We start from the raw sequence: 16,800 nt of genomic DNA, 5'->3' as shown, positions 1-16,800 counted from the left end.
CCATTTTCCTGAACACGGATGACCCCAGGTCTATGTGCGGAGCCCATTGCTGTACATTCTACTTACGTGTAACTGCGCAGACAAACACACGGGCAATCACATGGTCAAGTTCAGTGATGACACAAGAGTGTAGGGGCTCACCACCAGCAATGATGAGATGGCTCACAGAGAGGAGGTGGAAGAGCTCGAGGCCTGGTGTCAGGCAAGTAACCGTTTCCTTAATGTCAACAAGACAAAGGAGATGGTTAGCAACTTCAGGAAAACTCGCACCACTCACACCCCCCGCCCCCTTTACATCAGTAGCACAGCAGTGGAAACTGCAAACAACTGCTGAAATGGTTTCCATTGCCTTTTTCTGGGCAGTGTATTTACAAGATGAGTGACCCCAGCTATTACAATACTCTTCAGAGATTGTCTGCCCGGCATCAGTGGTTGCATAACCGGGACTTGTGATATACATCAGCTGCTCACACGACCATCCACCATCTGCTCCCATGGTTTCACGTGACCCTGATGGGTTGGATGCGGAGGAGGCTAAGCAGGTGTTACACCTTGCCCAGGAGTTTACCTGCAGGCTAATGAGAGTAAGGGGTGCCTTACACCTCCTTTTGGTAGAGACGTATCTCCACCTCGCCACCCCATAATTTACAAATATTTATTGTGCTTTTTTAAAAATTATTACTGTGTTCATTATATTTTGTGTTTTTTTTTGGTGCTGCATTGGATCCGGAGTAACAAATTTTTCATTCTCTTTACGATTGTGTGCAGAAAATGACATTAAACAATCTTGAATCTTATACATCTGGCAATCTAAAGGCCTCAATGGGTATTATTACAGACACGTTCAGATCCCATAGATTTCTGAGTGTTTAAAACCAGTTAATTAAACAAATTTGAAATAAAATTCAGCATCAGTGAGGCTGAAACCTGCTGGTCCAATAATGTCCTTCAGTAAGGAGGGCTACCACTCATAAGTGGTCTGAGCTGCACACTGCACTGGGACTGGCACTGGCAATGGCACCACTCAGCAACCTGGCGAACTCTTAACAGCTTCTTGAATTGGCCCAATGAGCCACTCAGTGGCTGTCATTCAGAGACGGGCATTAAGTACTGGTCCTCCTGGTGACAAACTGCATCTTCTGAGTGGTTTGCACTCGCATTTTCTCTGATGCTGATGGAAATTGTGTAGTTAAGTACTTTAAATAGGCACAGGCGTGCAGACTAAGTACATACTGCATCTAGTTAGATAGCAACATGCAGTAAATGGATAATGAGATGCAGGTTTTAAATTACCATGATTTAATATAGTCTTTGTAGTTATTCCTAAGCTATGATAAAGAATAAGTAAGAAACAAAATTAGCCTGGGTAATATATTGCTCCATATTATGTCCTGGAGAAAATAGTTTTAGTATAATGTGTCTCATCTCCATTTGCTTTATTTTTCAGACTGAGCTCGAAAATCTGAGAAACAATTTCAAAGGCATGGTGCAATGCATTCATTTATACAGTATATTTAGGTTGTGAGGGCATAAAATTCTTTCATTATTTTACTTTGCATGTTTAACAAGAGGGCTTTTAATTATCTATCCACAGATTTCTCCTTGTAATGAAAGTTCCACTATAGGTATTTCAGGAGAGAGTTCATCATTAATTTTGCCTGATAATCGGACAAGTGCTCTCTTAAATCTTGCACCATTTATTGGATAATTAAACAAGCCATTGTGCCAGTTTTTCTTATCTAAACTGCTGAGAGCAAAGAATGGCACTGAGACTGATTCTATGGCATAATATATGTTATTTACATTTAAACCCGTTTCACTTAGGTCTGGGTGACTTCATTTGTGTTGTCCTTGGCAAAATTCTTGCCCAGTAATTTTCCGTTCACACAATCTTTAATATGTGGAATTTATACACATCTTGTTTTTATTTGCATACACATGAAGGAGTTGGTTGGAGAGATACATTAAAGTGGAGCTGCAGAGGAGGCTTGTCATTGCTTTAGGCATAATCTATGAAGCATTGTGTGAGAGAATAGATACAACACAATTTAGACAAAGAGTTCCCTTTGTTCAACTCGCTCTTTCATGGTGGATTGGGATTAATCCTCAATTTGATTTGCGTGTGTGTGGTGTTGTGTGGAAGGGAGGGTGAGAGAGGGATGGGGGTGGGGGTGGTCAGTGCCATTAGCTAATGCGTGAGAAACAGAAATGTGGTATTAATGTACTTGTGCATATACATAGGTGATAGCTGATAGTATTGGTGGGTGCATGGGTATGCGATGTGTTGACATCTAGCTGGTCTTGGGTATAGAACTTGTGATTGTGCTTTAGTGCATATTGGAGTGGGGAAGTAGGGAATGTAGAGGAGGACAGCTAAGTAGGCATAGATACCAAAGATAGTAGTGAAACTGGAACCCATGTGAAGAATGGAGGTTTTAATAGACTCTTTGTAACTGGCCAGATAGGTTTTGACTGCCTACAACTAAGATTGATGCAGTCCTCAGATCTCCATTCTGGTTTGCACGTGATGTCACTGAATGTGTTGCTTACTTGGAAGATCCAGGTGGAATTTGCAAAAAGTCCTGAGTGGTCTCAGATGAAAATCTCTCTTGCGCATTAACGAAAAGCTTTGGCCGTGCTATGTGCTCTAAGCCTATCTTCGGAAATCTAACATGAAGGATGGAAATCGATGCAAATCAGAAATATGTTTTATTATTAAAGGAATATGACTGCAGAAAAATGGTCAAGTCACAAATACATGTGCGTCATTCCTTACAATACTGATTTTACGATGATTAGTTCTGCACCGTACCTTTAAAGTATGTCATTATATTCATAATTTCATATTATCATAACAGAAAAGACCATTCATGTGACATAACATTCTTCATAGCTTTTTCTTCCCAGAATTGTTTCCTGGTGAATGTGGTCAGCTGATTTATTACTATTAAGCTTGTCAAGAATTCTGAAAATAAATCACAACTTTATTGAAAGCAGGTTATTATGGATCAAAATCTTTTGCTTATGCATCTTTATTATTGCAGTAAATGCCATATGAATATATGGCAGAACAGATTCACATACTTCATTATTAAGGTTCTTAAAAAAGATCACCTGTGATGCAGAGTCAGAGGACAAAGGTATCAGGACATTGATGTCCTTCTAACAACCTCTCAGTTTTTAAACCCGAAAGGAAATTGTGGAGAAATCTAGAACAACACACAAAATGTTAGAGGATACGATAGGGTCTTTTAAGAGACTCCTGGATAGGTACATGAACCTTAGAAAAATAGAGGGCTATGGGTAACCCTAGGTAACTTCTAAGGTAAGGACATGTTCGGCACAGCTTTGTGGGCCAAAGGGCCTGTATTGTGCTGTAGGTTTCCTATGTTTCTATGACTTAGCAGGTCAGGCTGCATCTATGGAGAGGAAGAAACAGTCAGTGTTTTGGGCCAAGATCATTCACCAGGTCTTGAAGGGAAGAGAGGAGAGGCCAAAATAAGGAGCACAAGCTGGAAGGTGATTGATGAAGCCAGCTGGTTGGAAGAGGGGTATTGAGATGAGAAGCGGGGAAGTGGTAGGTGGAAAAGGTAAAGTGCTGAACATGAAGGAATCTGATGGGAGTGGAGAGTGGAACATGGGAAACAGTGAAGGAGGAGGGGCATTAGAGGGAGATGAGAGAAAAGGAGAGGAGGAGGAGGAAGGGGGGATGAAAGGAACAAGAGAAGAGGAGAGAGGGAGTAATTACCTGAAGTTGGAAAAATCAATGCTCATGCTGTCTGGTTGGAATATGAGGTATTGCCCCTGCAACCTGAGAGTGGCCTCTTCATGGCAGTAGAGGAGGCCATGGACCAACATGTCAGAATAGGAATGAGAATTAGAATTAAGCCGGGTGGCCATCCATCAGCCCACCTTTTGTGGCGGGTGGAACGAAGGTGCTCGATGAAGCAGTCCCCCAGTCTACGTCGAGTCTCACCACTGTAAATAAGGCTGTACCAGATATAGTAGATGACTGTGACAGACTTGCAGGTGAAGTGTTGCCTCACCTGGAAGGACTGTTTGGGGCCCTGAATGGTGGTGAGGGAGGAGGTGTAGGGGCGGGTGTAGCACTTGTTCTGCCGGTGGGGATAGGTGCCAGGAGGGAGATCAGTTCGGAAGGACAGATTGATACAGGAATCATAGAGAGAGCGATCCCTGCAGAAAGCAGAAGGTGGCGGGGATGGCAGTGGGGGGGGGGGATGTAAAGGTGTGTTTGGTGGTAAGATCACATTGAAGATGGCGGAATTTGTGGAAAATGATGTGTTGGATGTGGAGGCTCATGGGCTGGTAGGTAAGGACAAGATGAACTCTATCCCTGTTACGGCAGCGTGAAGGTGGATGTCTGGAAAATAAGAGGAGATGCTTCACTTGCTTCACTTTGTCAGGGTCATCTACTGTGTCTAGTGTTCCCGGTGTGGCCTCCTCTGTGTCGAGGAGGCCCAGCTTACACTGATGGACTGCTTTGTCGAGTACCTCTGCTCTGTCCGCACCAGGGAGTATTTCCCAGTACCCAACCGTTTTAATTCCATTCCCCATTCCCATTCCGACATACCAGTCCATAGCCTTCTCTACTGCTACATTCAGGGCACTCTCAGATTGGAGGAGCAAGCCCTCATATTCCTTTTGGGTAGACTCCAACCCGATGGCATGAACATTGATTTCTCCAATTTCTGGTAATTTCTTCCCCCTCCCCCTTCTCTTTTCCATTCCCCGTTCTGCTTCCCCGCTTACCCCTTCTCTTCTTAACTGACTATAACCCCCCCCCTCTGATGCCCCTCCTCCTTCCCTTTTTTCCATGGTCCACTCTACTCTCCTATCAGATTCCTTCTTCTTCACCTTCACCTTTTCTATCTTCCATCTTCAAGCTTCTCAATACCCCTCTTCCACCCACCAATCTTCCCCATTCCCTGGCTTCACCCATCACCTTCCAGCTTGTACTCCTTTCCCTCATCCCCCATCTTATTCTTGCTTCTTCCCCCTTCCTTTCCAGTCCTGATGAAGGTTGTTGGCCCAAAACATCAACTCCTTATTCTCGTCCATAGATGCTGCCTGACGTGCTGATTTCCTCCAGCATTCTGTGTATGTTACTCTGGATTTCCAGCATCTGCAGAATCTCTTGTCTTTGTGGAGAAACCGGTTTGTCGTGGTGAAATGGGTGGAGAGTGATGAGAAGGAAGTTAGCCTGAGCTGTCTGCTTCTCCGCTGCCAGCCCCACCTAACATTCTTTTATTCTGCAGTCATACTTCTCAATTTGAACTCTTTTGTTTCTTACTTGAAGGGCAATTATTTCTGTGTGCTACAGGAATAAATTTTTAATGCTGCATTAATTCATTCATTTACAATGGAATGTATTAAAGCCATTGTGCTGTGCAGGGCTTGGAAACCAATAGGGAAGAGTATATCTGGAAGTGCAGGTGTGATGATTTTGTTTTTGGGGGGTGGATTGTGTGGATTGTAGAGTGTATATGAATCACTTGTAATACCACACCCAATAATAAACCATTAGATTGCAGATAAAGCCTCATTTTCACTTTGGCAGGGGTGGACACAAGGGGGAGCAAGGTTGTCAAAATATCAAAGTTCAAAGTTAAAACTTAATTTATTATCAAAGTACGTAGAACCCAGAGATTCATTTTCTTGCAGGCATACTCATTAAGTGCATAGAATAATAACCATAATAGAATCAGTGAAAGACCACACCAAGTTGGGAATTCAATCAGAGTACAAAAGGCAACACACTGTGCAAATACGAAAAAAAAGAAGTCGTAATAATAAATACATGCAGTATGTATCTAGAACATGAGATGAAGAGTCCTTGAAAGTGAGTACATTGGCTGTGGGAACATTTCAATGATAGGGCAAGTGAAGTTATCCCCTTTGGTTCCTGATGTTTGAGGGGTAACAACTTCCTGAACCTGGTGGTGTGAATTCTGAGGCTCCTGTACTGCCTTCCTGATGGCAGCAGTGAGAAGAAAAGAGATTGCGGGTGGGGATTGCACTTTATCTTTAAAGTTCCACTGGGTGTCCCTCCAGCATCTGGCAGATTAGAGTCACTGTGCACATTCATGCATGTCAATATTCCCAAGGTACAAGACTCCCTTCTCATTGAGATAAAAGTAAAAGTAGAGATTTACCATATTCTCACAAGATTTTAGTGACTGATCCATCTCCAGTTAGCAGATTGCATTTATGTACAATCACTTGGCCTCTTGGCCTCCTGAGACCAGACTGGCCACCTGCTTCTGCTGAACCCTAAGTGGGTGGAGTCCAGAAATTTTTCACTTTTGCGTTGAACTAACAAGGTGAGTAATGGGTGACAGATGCAATATAACCCACCCTTCTCTTTGCAAGTAGAACGTTACCTTAACCCACATCTTTGACACGAAGGTTTGCTTACGGGCCAACCTCACCCCACGTCATCAATGCAAATCTAATTCTATACCAACATTTGGAGTTTTTGATGTAGGTTTGAAGCTATTGATTTGCAATAGCTGGTTCCTTTGGTTGTTGTTGATCAAGAAAGTAAATCTATTGCTATTCTTCAGGTACCCAAGCATTATTTCTGAGGGATTCACAATTAAATTAACAAGGAACAAATTAAATTGTTCCTTGAAGCCACTTATATCCATCAATCTTTCGTGTATGGGACTCCATGTGAGAGAATGCAATTAAATATCTGCCACACAGCTGTTGATTACTCTCGTTGACATGAAATGCAGATTTATGATTTGGAACTGTTGGATATGATCGATTGGTTCATGCTCTGGTTCTGCAACAATGAATTCAAATTGGCTAATTTGGGATTTTTGTTCAATGATACAGCTATCAGTGGTTCAACTTATTGTTTACGAATATCATGAACCCTAAATTAAAGTTCATTTGATTTGATTTGGATCAGACAGCTTCATATCAGTAATGTGATTGACACTATTGCAGAGTTTTCAATTTCTACACTTGATTGTGGAATTTACTGTGCAGTGACAGGTCAGGACTTTTGTCTGGGTCATATATTTTTGATCATATACCCAGGCTAAGATGAAATGTGATCAATATTTCTGTAACTGAGGCATCTTACAAATAATAAAATAACTACATTGAACATTGGCCCTGCATATTAATTATAATTATCATCATAAGCTCCTCCATAATTTGAACACATCTTTGATTGCTGTTATTTGTTTACCAATAATGCAGGTTCTATTTCTCTGGCAACTTATTAGAGATTTGTACAAGATTGTCGCTACCTCTTTGGATTTTTCCCAGTTTTTAAAACCTCTTTAAATTACTTACAATTCTTTTTCTTCTTCCCCAACAGTAAGGAGATGCTTCTAACAATTAATTGGCTACAATCACTGAGCACACTGAAAGTTGTTCAAAAATCTATAAACTTTTCTGAAGACCATTCCACATCAGGCATAGACACTTTTTAACCATCGGATACTCCTTTAAATTGACCCTGTTTTCACATCAATAACCCTGCTACTTTTCAAGTATTCTTGCTTTTTAGTCATGTGTGTTTAAAATTTTATTTCAGTCCTTTGTTCCTTTCTGTAGCTTTGCTAAGTTGTTTTATGGCTTTTACCATCTGACATTATTGAAGTCCCTCACTTCCACGACTGTAAGTTGATGGTGCTGGGCCCATACTGCAAACTATCATTATCCTTGGTTCATCACTTGCCAACGTTCAGGGGTTACACTTAATTTCATGGATAAATGGCAATTTGAGTGAATATCCAGTGTAATTCTCTTAAAAGTGAGATTTGTTTCTGTTTGATTTGAATACTTTTGAATATTGATTATGGCAGTGTTTGAGGGGGAAAGTGATTGATGATTAGTGCCAGGAAGTCAAATGATAACATTTTCAAGGATATTTCCAACAAGATCTGGCAAATCTTATACAGGACCTATAGTGAAAACGTGCTGCGCAGGCTATTAGAAAGGAATACGGGCGTCTTTCCTTAAAGTTAGTGAGAGTTAGTGATGCCTCAGATCTGGAAAAGAAGACTATATTTGTGCATGTTGAGCGATATAAGACCATCATTCACAGGAGCAGAATTAGGCCATTTGGTCCATTAAGTCTGCTTTGCTACTCAATCATGGCTGATTTACTTTCTCTCTCAATCCCATTTTCCTGTCTTCTCCCCATAACCTTTAACACCCTTACCAATTAAATATATCGACCAACAGGAATTCTGCAGATGCTGGAAATTCAAGCAACACACATCAAAGTTGCTGGTGAACGCAGTAGGCCAGGCAGCATCTATAGGAAGAGGCGCAGTCGACGTTTCAGGCCGAGACCCTTCGTCAGGACTAACTGAAGGAAGAGTGAGTAAGGGATTTGAAAGCTGGAGGGGGAGGGGGAGATCCAAAATGATAGGAGAAGACAGGAGGGGGAGGGATGGAGCCGAGAGCTGGACAGGTGATAGGCATAAGGGGATACGAGAGGATCATGGGACAGGAGGTCCGGGAAGAAAGACGGAGGGGGGGGTGACCCAGAGGATGGGCAAGAGGTATATTCAGAGGGACAGAGGGAGAAAAAGGAGAGTGAGAGAAAGAATGTATGCATAAAAAAGAGTAACAGATGGGGTACGAGGGGGAGGTGGGGCCTAGCGGAAGTTAGAGAAGTCAATGTTCATGCCATCAGGTTGGAGGCTACCCATACGGAATATAAGGTGTTGTTCCTCCAACCTGAGTGTGGCTTCATCTTTACAGTAGAGGAGGCCGTGGATAGACATGTCAGAATGGGAATGGGATGTGGAATTAAAATGTGTGGCCACTGGGAGATCCTGCTTTCTCTGGCGGACAGAGCGTAGATGTTCAGCAAAGCGGTCTCCCAGTCTGCGTCGGGTCTCACCAATATATAAAAGGCCACATCGGGAGCACCGGACGCAGTATATCACCCCAGTCGACTCACAGGTGAAGTGATGCCTCACCTGGAAGGACTGTTTGGGGCCCTGAATGGTGGTAAGGGAGGAAGTGTAAGGGCATGTGTAGCACTTGTTCCGCTTACACGGATAAGTACCAGGAGGGAGATCAGTGGGGAGGGATGGGGGGGACGAATGGACAAGGGAGTTGTGTAGGGAGCGATCCCTGTGGAATGCAGAGAGAGGGGGGGAGGGAAAGATATGCTTAGTGGTGGGATCCCGTTGGAGGTGGCGGAAGTTACGGAGAATAATATGTTGGACCCGGAGGCTGGTGGGGTGGTAGGTGAGGACCAGGGGAACCCTATTCCTAGTGGGGTGGTGGGAGGATGGAGTGAGAGCAGATGTACGTGAAATGGGGGAGATGCGTTTAAGAGCAGAGTTGATAGTGGAGGAAGGGAAGCCCCTTTCTTTAAAAAATGAAGACATCTCCCTCGTCCTAGAATGAAAAGCCTCATCCTGAGAGCAGATGCGGCGGAGACGGAGGAATTGCGAGAAGGGGATGGCGTTTTTGCAAGAGACAGGGTGAGAAGAGGAATAGTCCAGATAGCTGTGAGAGTCAGTAGGCTTATAGTAGACATCAGTGGATAAGCTGTCTCCAGAGACAGCGACAGAAAGATCTAGAAAGGGGAGGGAGGTGTCGGAAATGGACCAGGTAAACTTGAGGGCAGGGTGAAAGTTGGAGGCAAAGTTAATAAAGTCAACGAGTTCTGCATGCGTGCAGGAAGCAGCGCCAATGCAGTCGTCGATGTAGCGAAGGAAAAGTGGGGGACAGATACCAGAAAAGGCACGGAACATAGATTGTTCCACAAACCCAACAAAAAGGCAGGCATAGCTAGGACCCATACGGGTGCCCATAGCTACACCTTTAGTTTGGAAGAAATGGGAGGAGCAAAAGGAGAAATTATTAAGAGTAAGGACTAATTCTGCTAGACGGAGCAGAGTGGTGGTAGAGGGGAACTGATTAGATCTGGAATCCAAAAAGAAGCGTAGAGCTTTGAGACCTTCCTGATGGGGGATGGAAGTATATAGGGACTGGACATCCATGGTGAAAATAAAGCGGTGGGGGCCAGGGAACTTAAAATCATCGAAAAGTTTAAGAGCGTGAGAAGTGTCACGAACATAGGTCGGAAGGGATTGAACAAGGGGTGATAAAACAGTGTCGAGGTATGCAGAAACGAGTTCGGTGGGGCAGGAGCAAGCTGAGACAATAGGTCGGCCAGGACAGGCAGGTTTGTGGATCTTGGGTAGGAGGTAGAAACGGGAAGTGCGGGGTGTGGGAACTATAAGGTTGGTAGCAGTGGATGGGAGATCCCCTGAGCGGATAAAGTCGTTGATAGTGTGGGAGACAATGGCCTGGTGCTCCTTAGTGGGGTCACGATCGAGGGGTAAATAAGAGGAGGTATCCGCGAGTTGTCGCTGTGCCTCGGCAAGGTAGAGGTCAGTACGCCAGACTACAACAGCACCCCCTTTATCAGCGGGTTTAATAATAATGTTAGGATTAGTGCGGAGGGAGTGGAGAGCAGAGCGTTCCGAAGGAGTGAGGTTGGAATGGGGACAAGGTGCGGTGAAGTCGAGACGGTTGATGTCCCGTCGGCAGTTGGCAATAAAGAGATCCAGAGCAGGCAGAAGACCAGAGCGGGGTGTCCATGAAGAAGAGGAGGGTTGAAGACGGGAGAAGGGGTCATCGGTGGGGGTGGAAGAGTCCTTGCCGAAGAAGTAGGCTCGGAGACGGAGACGGCGGAAGAAAAGTTCCGCATCGTGGCGAACACGGAACTCGCTGAGGTGTGGGCGAAGGGGGACAAACGTGAGGCCCTTACTGAGAACAGAGCGTTCTGCCTCCGACAGTTGAAGGTCGGAGGGGATGGTAAAGACCCGGCACGGATGAGAGCTGGGATCAGAGGGGGGAGGGGGGAGGCTGGGGGTGTCAATGGAGAGGGGAGGGTTGGGGTGGGAGGAAGATGGAGCCTCTGAGGGCCCAGGAGTTGACGGTGGGATCTGAGGAAGACGGGGCTGCGGAGTGGTGGTGGGGGAAGGGGAGACGGGAGTCACAACAGCAGCACATAAAGACCCGGCCTGGAGTTCAAGGCTGGAGTCGCAGTTGGTGGTTGCGCGATCGCTTTGAATGTCTCCATGGTCGTTGCTGGAGTCCGGGTTTTGAATATGTCCTGAGGTGTTGGAGCCGCCGAGATCAACGGCAGGGGCCGCAACCAAAAGTTCATGCCTGCTAGCGTCGGGGCCGGCAGGCTCTGGAGTCCGTAGATGTAAGATCTTGCGATCTTTGCCTAACATGACAAAGTCAAAGAAACGGCGATTTGGACCTTCTGAGGATCCCAGGTACTCACATTTCATTGACTCTGCCTCTCGCCGAAAGAAACGGCGATTGCAGGCGTGGATCCGACGGAGGATGAAATAGCGGGTAGGACCATTACAGACGGCGAAGAAAGTGTCCCAAAGGTGTGGAAGGGTCTGGGATAGGGACACCAAGTACCTCCTCATGGCAGAGAGCGTCGCCTTCAGAGCTTGACGGGAGAAGCGGCGAGAGGCAGAGTCAATGAAATGTGAGTACCTGGGATCCTCAGAAGGTCCAAATCGCCGTTTCTTTGACTTTGTCATGTTAGGCAAAGATCGCAAGATCTTACATCTACGGACTCCAGAGCCTGCCGGCCCCGACGCTAGCAGGCATGAACTTTTGGTTGCGGCCCCTGCCGTTGATCTCGGCGGCTCCAACACCTCAGGACATATTCAAAACCCGGACTCCAGCAACGACCATGGAGACATTCAAAGCGATCGCGCAACCACCAACTGCGACTCCAGCCTTGAACTCCAGGCCGGGTCTTTATGTGCTGCTGTTGTGACTCCCGTCTCCCCTTCCCCCACCACCACTCCGCAGCCCCGTCTTCCTCAGATCCCACCGTCAACTCCTGGGCCCTCAGAGGCTCCATCTTCCTCCCACCCCAACCCTCCCCTCTCCATTGACACCCCCAGCCTCCCCCCTCCCCCCTCTGATCCCAGCTCTCATCCGTGCCGGGTCTTTACCATCCCCTCCGACCTTCAACTGTCGAAGGCAGAACGCTCTGTTCTCAGTAAGGGCCTCACGTTTGTCCCCCTTCGCCCACACCTCAGCGAGTTCCGTGTTCGCCACGATGCGGAACTTTTCTTCCGCCGTCTCCGTCTCCGAGCCTACTTCTTCGGCAAGGACTCTTCCACCCCCACCGATGACCCCTTCTCCCGTCTTCAACCCTCCTCTTCTTCATGGACACCCCGCTCTGGTCTTCTGCCTGCTCTGGATCTCTTTATTGCCAACTGCCGACGGGACATCAACCGTCTCGACTTCACCGCACCTTGTCCCCATTCCAACCTCACTCCTTCGGAACGCTCTGCTCTCCACTCCCTCCGCACTAATCCTAACATTATTATTAAACCCGCTGATAAAGGGGGTGCTGTTGTAGTCTGGCGTACTGACCTCTACCTTGCCGAGGCACAGCGACAACTCGCGGATACCTCCTCTTATTTACCCCTCGATCGTGACCCCACTAAGGAGCACCAGGCCATTGTCTCCCACACTATCAACGACTTTATCCGCTCAGGGGATCTCCCATCCACTGCTACCAACCTTATAGTTCCCACACCCCGCACTTCCCGTTTCTACCTCCTACCCAAGATCCACAAACCTGCCTGTCCTGGCCGACCTATTGTCTCAGCTTGCTCCTGCCCCACCGAACTCGTTTCTGCATACCTCGACACTGTTTTATCACCCCTTGTTCAATCCCTTCCGACCTATGTTCGTGACACTTCTCACGCTCTTAAACTTTTCGATGATTTTAAGTTCCCTGGCCCCCACCGCTTTATTTTCACCATGGATGTCCAGTCCCTATATACTTCCATCCCCCATCAGGAAGGTCTCAAAGCTCTACGCTTCTTTTTGGATTCCAGATCTAATCAGTTCCCCTCTACCACCACTCTGCTCCGTCTAGCAGAATTAGTCCTTACTCTTAATAATTTCTCCTTTTGCTCCTCCCATTTCTTCCAAACTAAAGGTGTAGCTATGGGCACCCGTATGGGTCCTAGCTATGCCTGCCTTTTTGTTGGGTTTGTGGAACAATCTATGTTCCGTGCCTTTTCTGGTATCTGTCCCTCACTTTTCCTTCGCTACATCGACGACTGCATTGGCGCTGCTTCCTGCACGCATGCAGAACTCGTTGACTTTATTAACTTTGCCTCCAACTTTCACCCTGCCCTCAAGTTTACCTGGTCCATTTCCGACACCTCCCTCCCCTTTCTAGATCTTTCTGTCGCTGTCTCTGGAGACAGCTTATCCACTGATGTCTACTATAAGCCTACTGACTCTCACAGCTATCTGGACTATTCCTCTTCTCACCCTGTCTCTTGCAAAAACGCCATCCCCTTCTCGCAATTCCTCCGTCTCCGCCGCATCTGCTCTCAGGATGAGGCTTTTCATTCTAGGACGAGGGAGATGTCTTCATTTTTTAAAGAAAGGGGCTTCCCTTCCTCCACTATCAACTCTGCTCTTAAATGCATCTCCCCCATTTCACGTACATCTGCTCTCACTCCATCCTCCCACCACCCCACTAGGAATAGGGTTCCCCTGGTCCTCACCTACCACCCCACCAGCCTCCGGGTCCAACATATTATTCTCCGTAACTTCCGCCACCTCCAACGGGATCCCACCACTAAGCATATCTTTCCCTCCCCCCCTCTCTCTGCATTCCACAGGGATCGCTCCCTACACAACTCCCTTGTCCATTCGTCCCCCCCATCCCTCCCCACTGATCTCCCTCCTGGTACTTATCCGTGTAAGCGGAACAAGTGCTACACATGCCCTTACACTTCCTCCCTTACCACCATTCAGGGCCCCAAACAGTCCTTCCAGGTGAGGCATCACTTCACCTGTGAGTCGACTGGGGTGATATACTGCGTCCGGTGCTCCCGATGTGGCCTTTTATATATTGGTGAGACCCGACGCAGACTGGGAGACCGCTTTGCTGAACATCTACGCTCTGTCCGCCAGAGAAAGCAGGATCTCCCAGTGGCCACACATTTTAATTCCACATCCCATTCCCATTCTGACATGTCTATCCACGGCCTCCTCTACTGTAAAGATGAAGCCACACTCAGGTTGGAGGAACAACACCTTATATTCCGTATGGGTAGCCTCCAACCTGATGGCATGAACATTGACTTCTCTAACTTCCGCTAGGCCCCACCTCCCCCTCGTACCCCATCTGTTACTCTTTTTTATGCATACATTCTTTCTCTCACTCTCCTTTTTCTCCCTCTGTCCCTCTGAATATACCTCTTGCCCATCCTCTGGGTCACCCCCCCCTCCGTCTTTCTTCCCGGACCTCCTGTCCCATGATCCTCTCGTATCCCCTTATGCCTATCACCTGTCCAGCTCTCGGCTCCATCCCTCCCCCTCCTGTCTTCTCCTATCATTTTGGATCTCCCCCTCCCCCTCCAGCTTTCAAATCCCTTACTCACTCTTCCTTCAGTTAGTCCTGACGAAGGGTCTCGGCCTGAAACGTCGACTGCGCCTCTTCCTATAGATGCTGCCTGGCCTACTGCGTTCACCAGCAACTTTGAAATATATCAACCTCCGCTTTAAATGTACCCAATGACTTATTCTCCACAGCCGTCTTTGGCAATGAATCCCACAAGTTTACCACTCTCTGGCTGAAGAAATTCCTTCTCATCTCTGTTCTAAAGGGATGTCCTTCTATTCTGAGGCTGTGCCCTCTGGTCCCACGATTGGAATTATCCTCTCCATGACCACTCTATATTCAATATTCAGTAGGTTTCAGAGCGATTTCCCCCCCCCACCCCCATTTATTCTTTTAAATAGAATAATTTATTTCTCAGAATTAAGACAGGTTTGGCCTCAGTGCTCCCTTGCAAAGTTTCTAAATTGACTTTGTTCAATGTTGCTGGATGGAATGAAAGCCTATTCCCTTTACTTCATTGTATGGATCATCTCACTGAAACAATGCTGCAACTCTCTTTATGTACATTTATCTTACTAAATGAATTATTTCTGTTTACTTTCAGGGCTTTGAATGTCATTTTGGTTTTCCACTCAAAGAATCAAAGATACCTAAGGATAGGCTTGGCAATCCCACTCCTTGGAACTGTTGCAGCACTTCGAAAAATGGTGGCAGATGAGGGAAAAGTGACTCCAGATCAGGTACAGATGCAGTGTGAGGCCAACGTGATCAATAAATTGTCACAATTATGCTATTGGTGGACTAGTGCATTCATGTTATTGATTAATATTTCCTGTATTTACAAAAGCCAATTGCAAAATATCTTATCATACAGCACTGAGAACATTTGGTTTTATTCATTGGTATTGATTTTCACTAACTGCAGAGCAGACTAGAATTTCAAATTCAGACGTTGTGATGTCACTGGGTAGCAACAGCAAGTTTTAAATATACCCTGCTTGCCTATGGCCAATTCAATTTTAGCTACAGTGGCATGCAAAAGTTTGGACACCCCAGTCAAAATTTCTGTTACTGTGAATAGTTAAGTGAGTAGATGATGAACTGATCTCCAAAAGTCATAAAGTTAAAGATGAAACATTCTTTTCAACACTTTTAGCAAGATTAGTGTATTATTTTTGTTTTATACAATGTTAGAGTGGAAAAAAAGGAAAGGATTACTATGCAAAAATTTGGGCATCCCAAGAGATTTGAGCTCTCAGATAACTTTTACCAAGGTCTCAGACCTTAATTAGCTTGTTAGGGCTATGGCTTGTTCACATTCATCGTTAGGAAAGGCCAGGTGATATAAATGTCAAAGCCTTATAAATACCCTAACTCCTCAGACCTTGTTCCAACCATCAGCAGCCATGGGCTGCTCTAAGCAGCTGCCTAGCACTCTGAAAATTAAAATAAATGATTTCCACAAAGCAGGAGAAGGCTGTAAGAAAATAGCAAAGCATTTTCAGGTAGCCGTTTCCTCAGTTCGTAATGTAATTAAGAAATGGCAGTTAACAGGAATGGTGGAGGTCAAGTTGAGATCTGGAAGACCAAGAAAACTTTCCGAAAGAACTGCTCATAGGATTGCTAGGAAGGCAAATCAAAACCCCCATTTGACTGCAAAAGACCTTCAGGAAGATTTAGCAGACTCTGGAGTGGTGGTGCACTGTTCTACTGTGCAGCGACACCTGCACAAATATGACCTTCATGGAAGAGTCATCAGAAGAAAACCTTTCCTGCGTCCTTACCACAAAATTCAGTGTCAGAAGTTTGCAAAGGAACATCTAAACAAGCCTGATGCATTTTGGAAACAAGTCCTGTGGACTGATGAAGTTAAAATAGAACTTTTTGGCCGCAATGAGCAAAGGTATGTTTGGAGAAAAAAAGGTGCAGAATTTCATGAAAAGAACACCTCTCCAACTGTTAAGCACGGGGGTGGATCAATCATGCTTTGGGCTTGTGTTGCAGCCAGTGGCACGGGGAAGATTTCACTGGTAGAGGGAAGAATTAATTCAACTAAATACCAGCAAATTCTGGAAGCAAACATCACACCGTCTGTAAAAAAGCTGAAGTTGAAAAGAGGATGGCTTCTACAACAGGATAATAATCGTAAACACACCTCAAAATCCACAATGGACTACCTCAAGAGGCGCAAGCTAAAGGTTTTACCATGGTCCTCACAGTTCCCCGACCTAAACGTCATCGAAACCTGTAGACAGACCTCAAAAGAGCAGTGCATACAAGACGGCCCAAGAATCTCACAGAACTAGAAGCCTTTTGCAAGGAAGAATGGGCGAAAATCCCCCAAATTGAAAGACTCTTAGCTGGCTACAGAAAGTGTT

The 16,800-nt window shown here is 45.8% G+C and overlaps 1 protein-coding gene across 1 annotated transcript in view; it reads left to right on the top strand.

Annotated features, from left to right (window-relative positions):
• usp43a (ubiquitin specific peptidase 43a) overlaps window positions 1-16,800 on the top strand; it is a 484,729-nt gene that overhangs the window by 264,704 nt on the left and 203,225 nt on the right. The window contains exon 5 of the mRNA XM_063074321.1: window positions 15,027-15,162. Within this exon, the coding sequence (XP_062930391.1) occupies window positions 15,027-15,162 (136 nt within the window). The remainder of the gene's footprint in view (window positions 1-15,026; window positions 15,163-16,800) is intronic.

Source organism: Mobula hypostoma, chromosome 22 (genome assembly GCF_963921235.1).
Source record: "Mobula hypostoma chromosome 22, sMobHyp1.1, whole genome shotgun sequence".
Classification (NCBI taxonomy): Eukaryota; Metazoa; Chordata; class Chondrichthyes; order Myliobatiformes; family Myliobatidae; genus Mobula; species Mobula hypostoma.
Note: the sequence above shows the minus strand (reverse complement) of the source record. Positions and strands in the feature narration are given on the sequence as shown.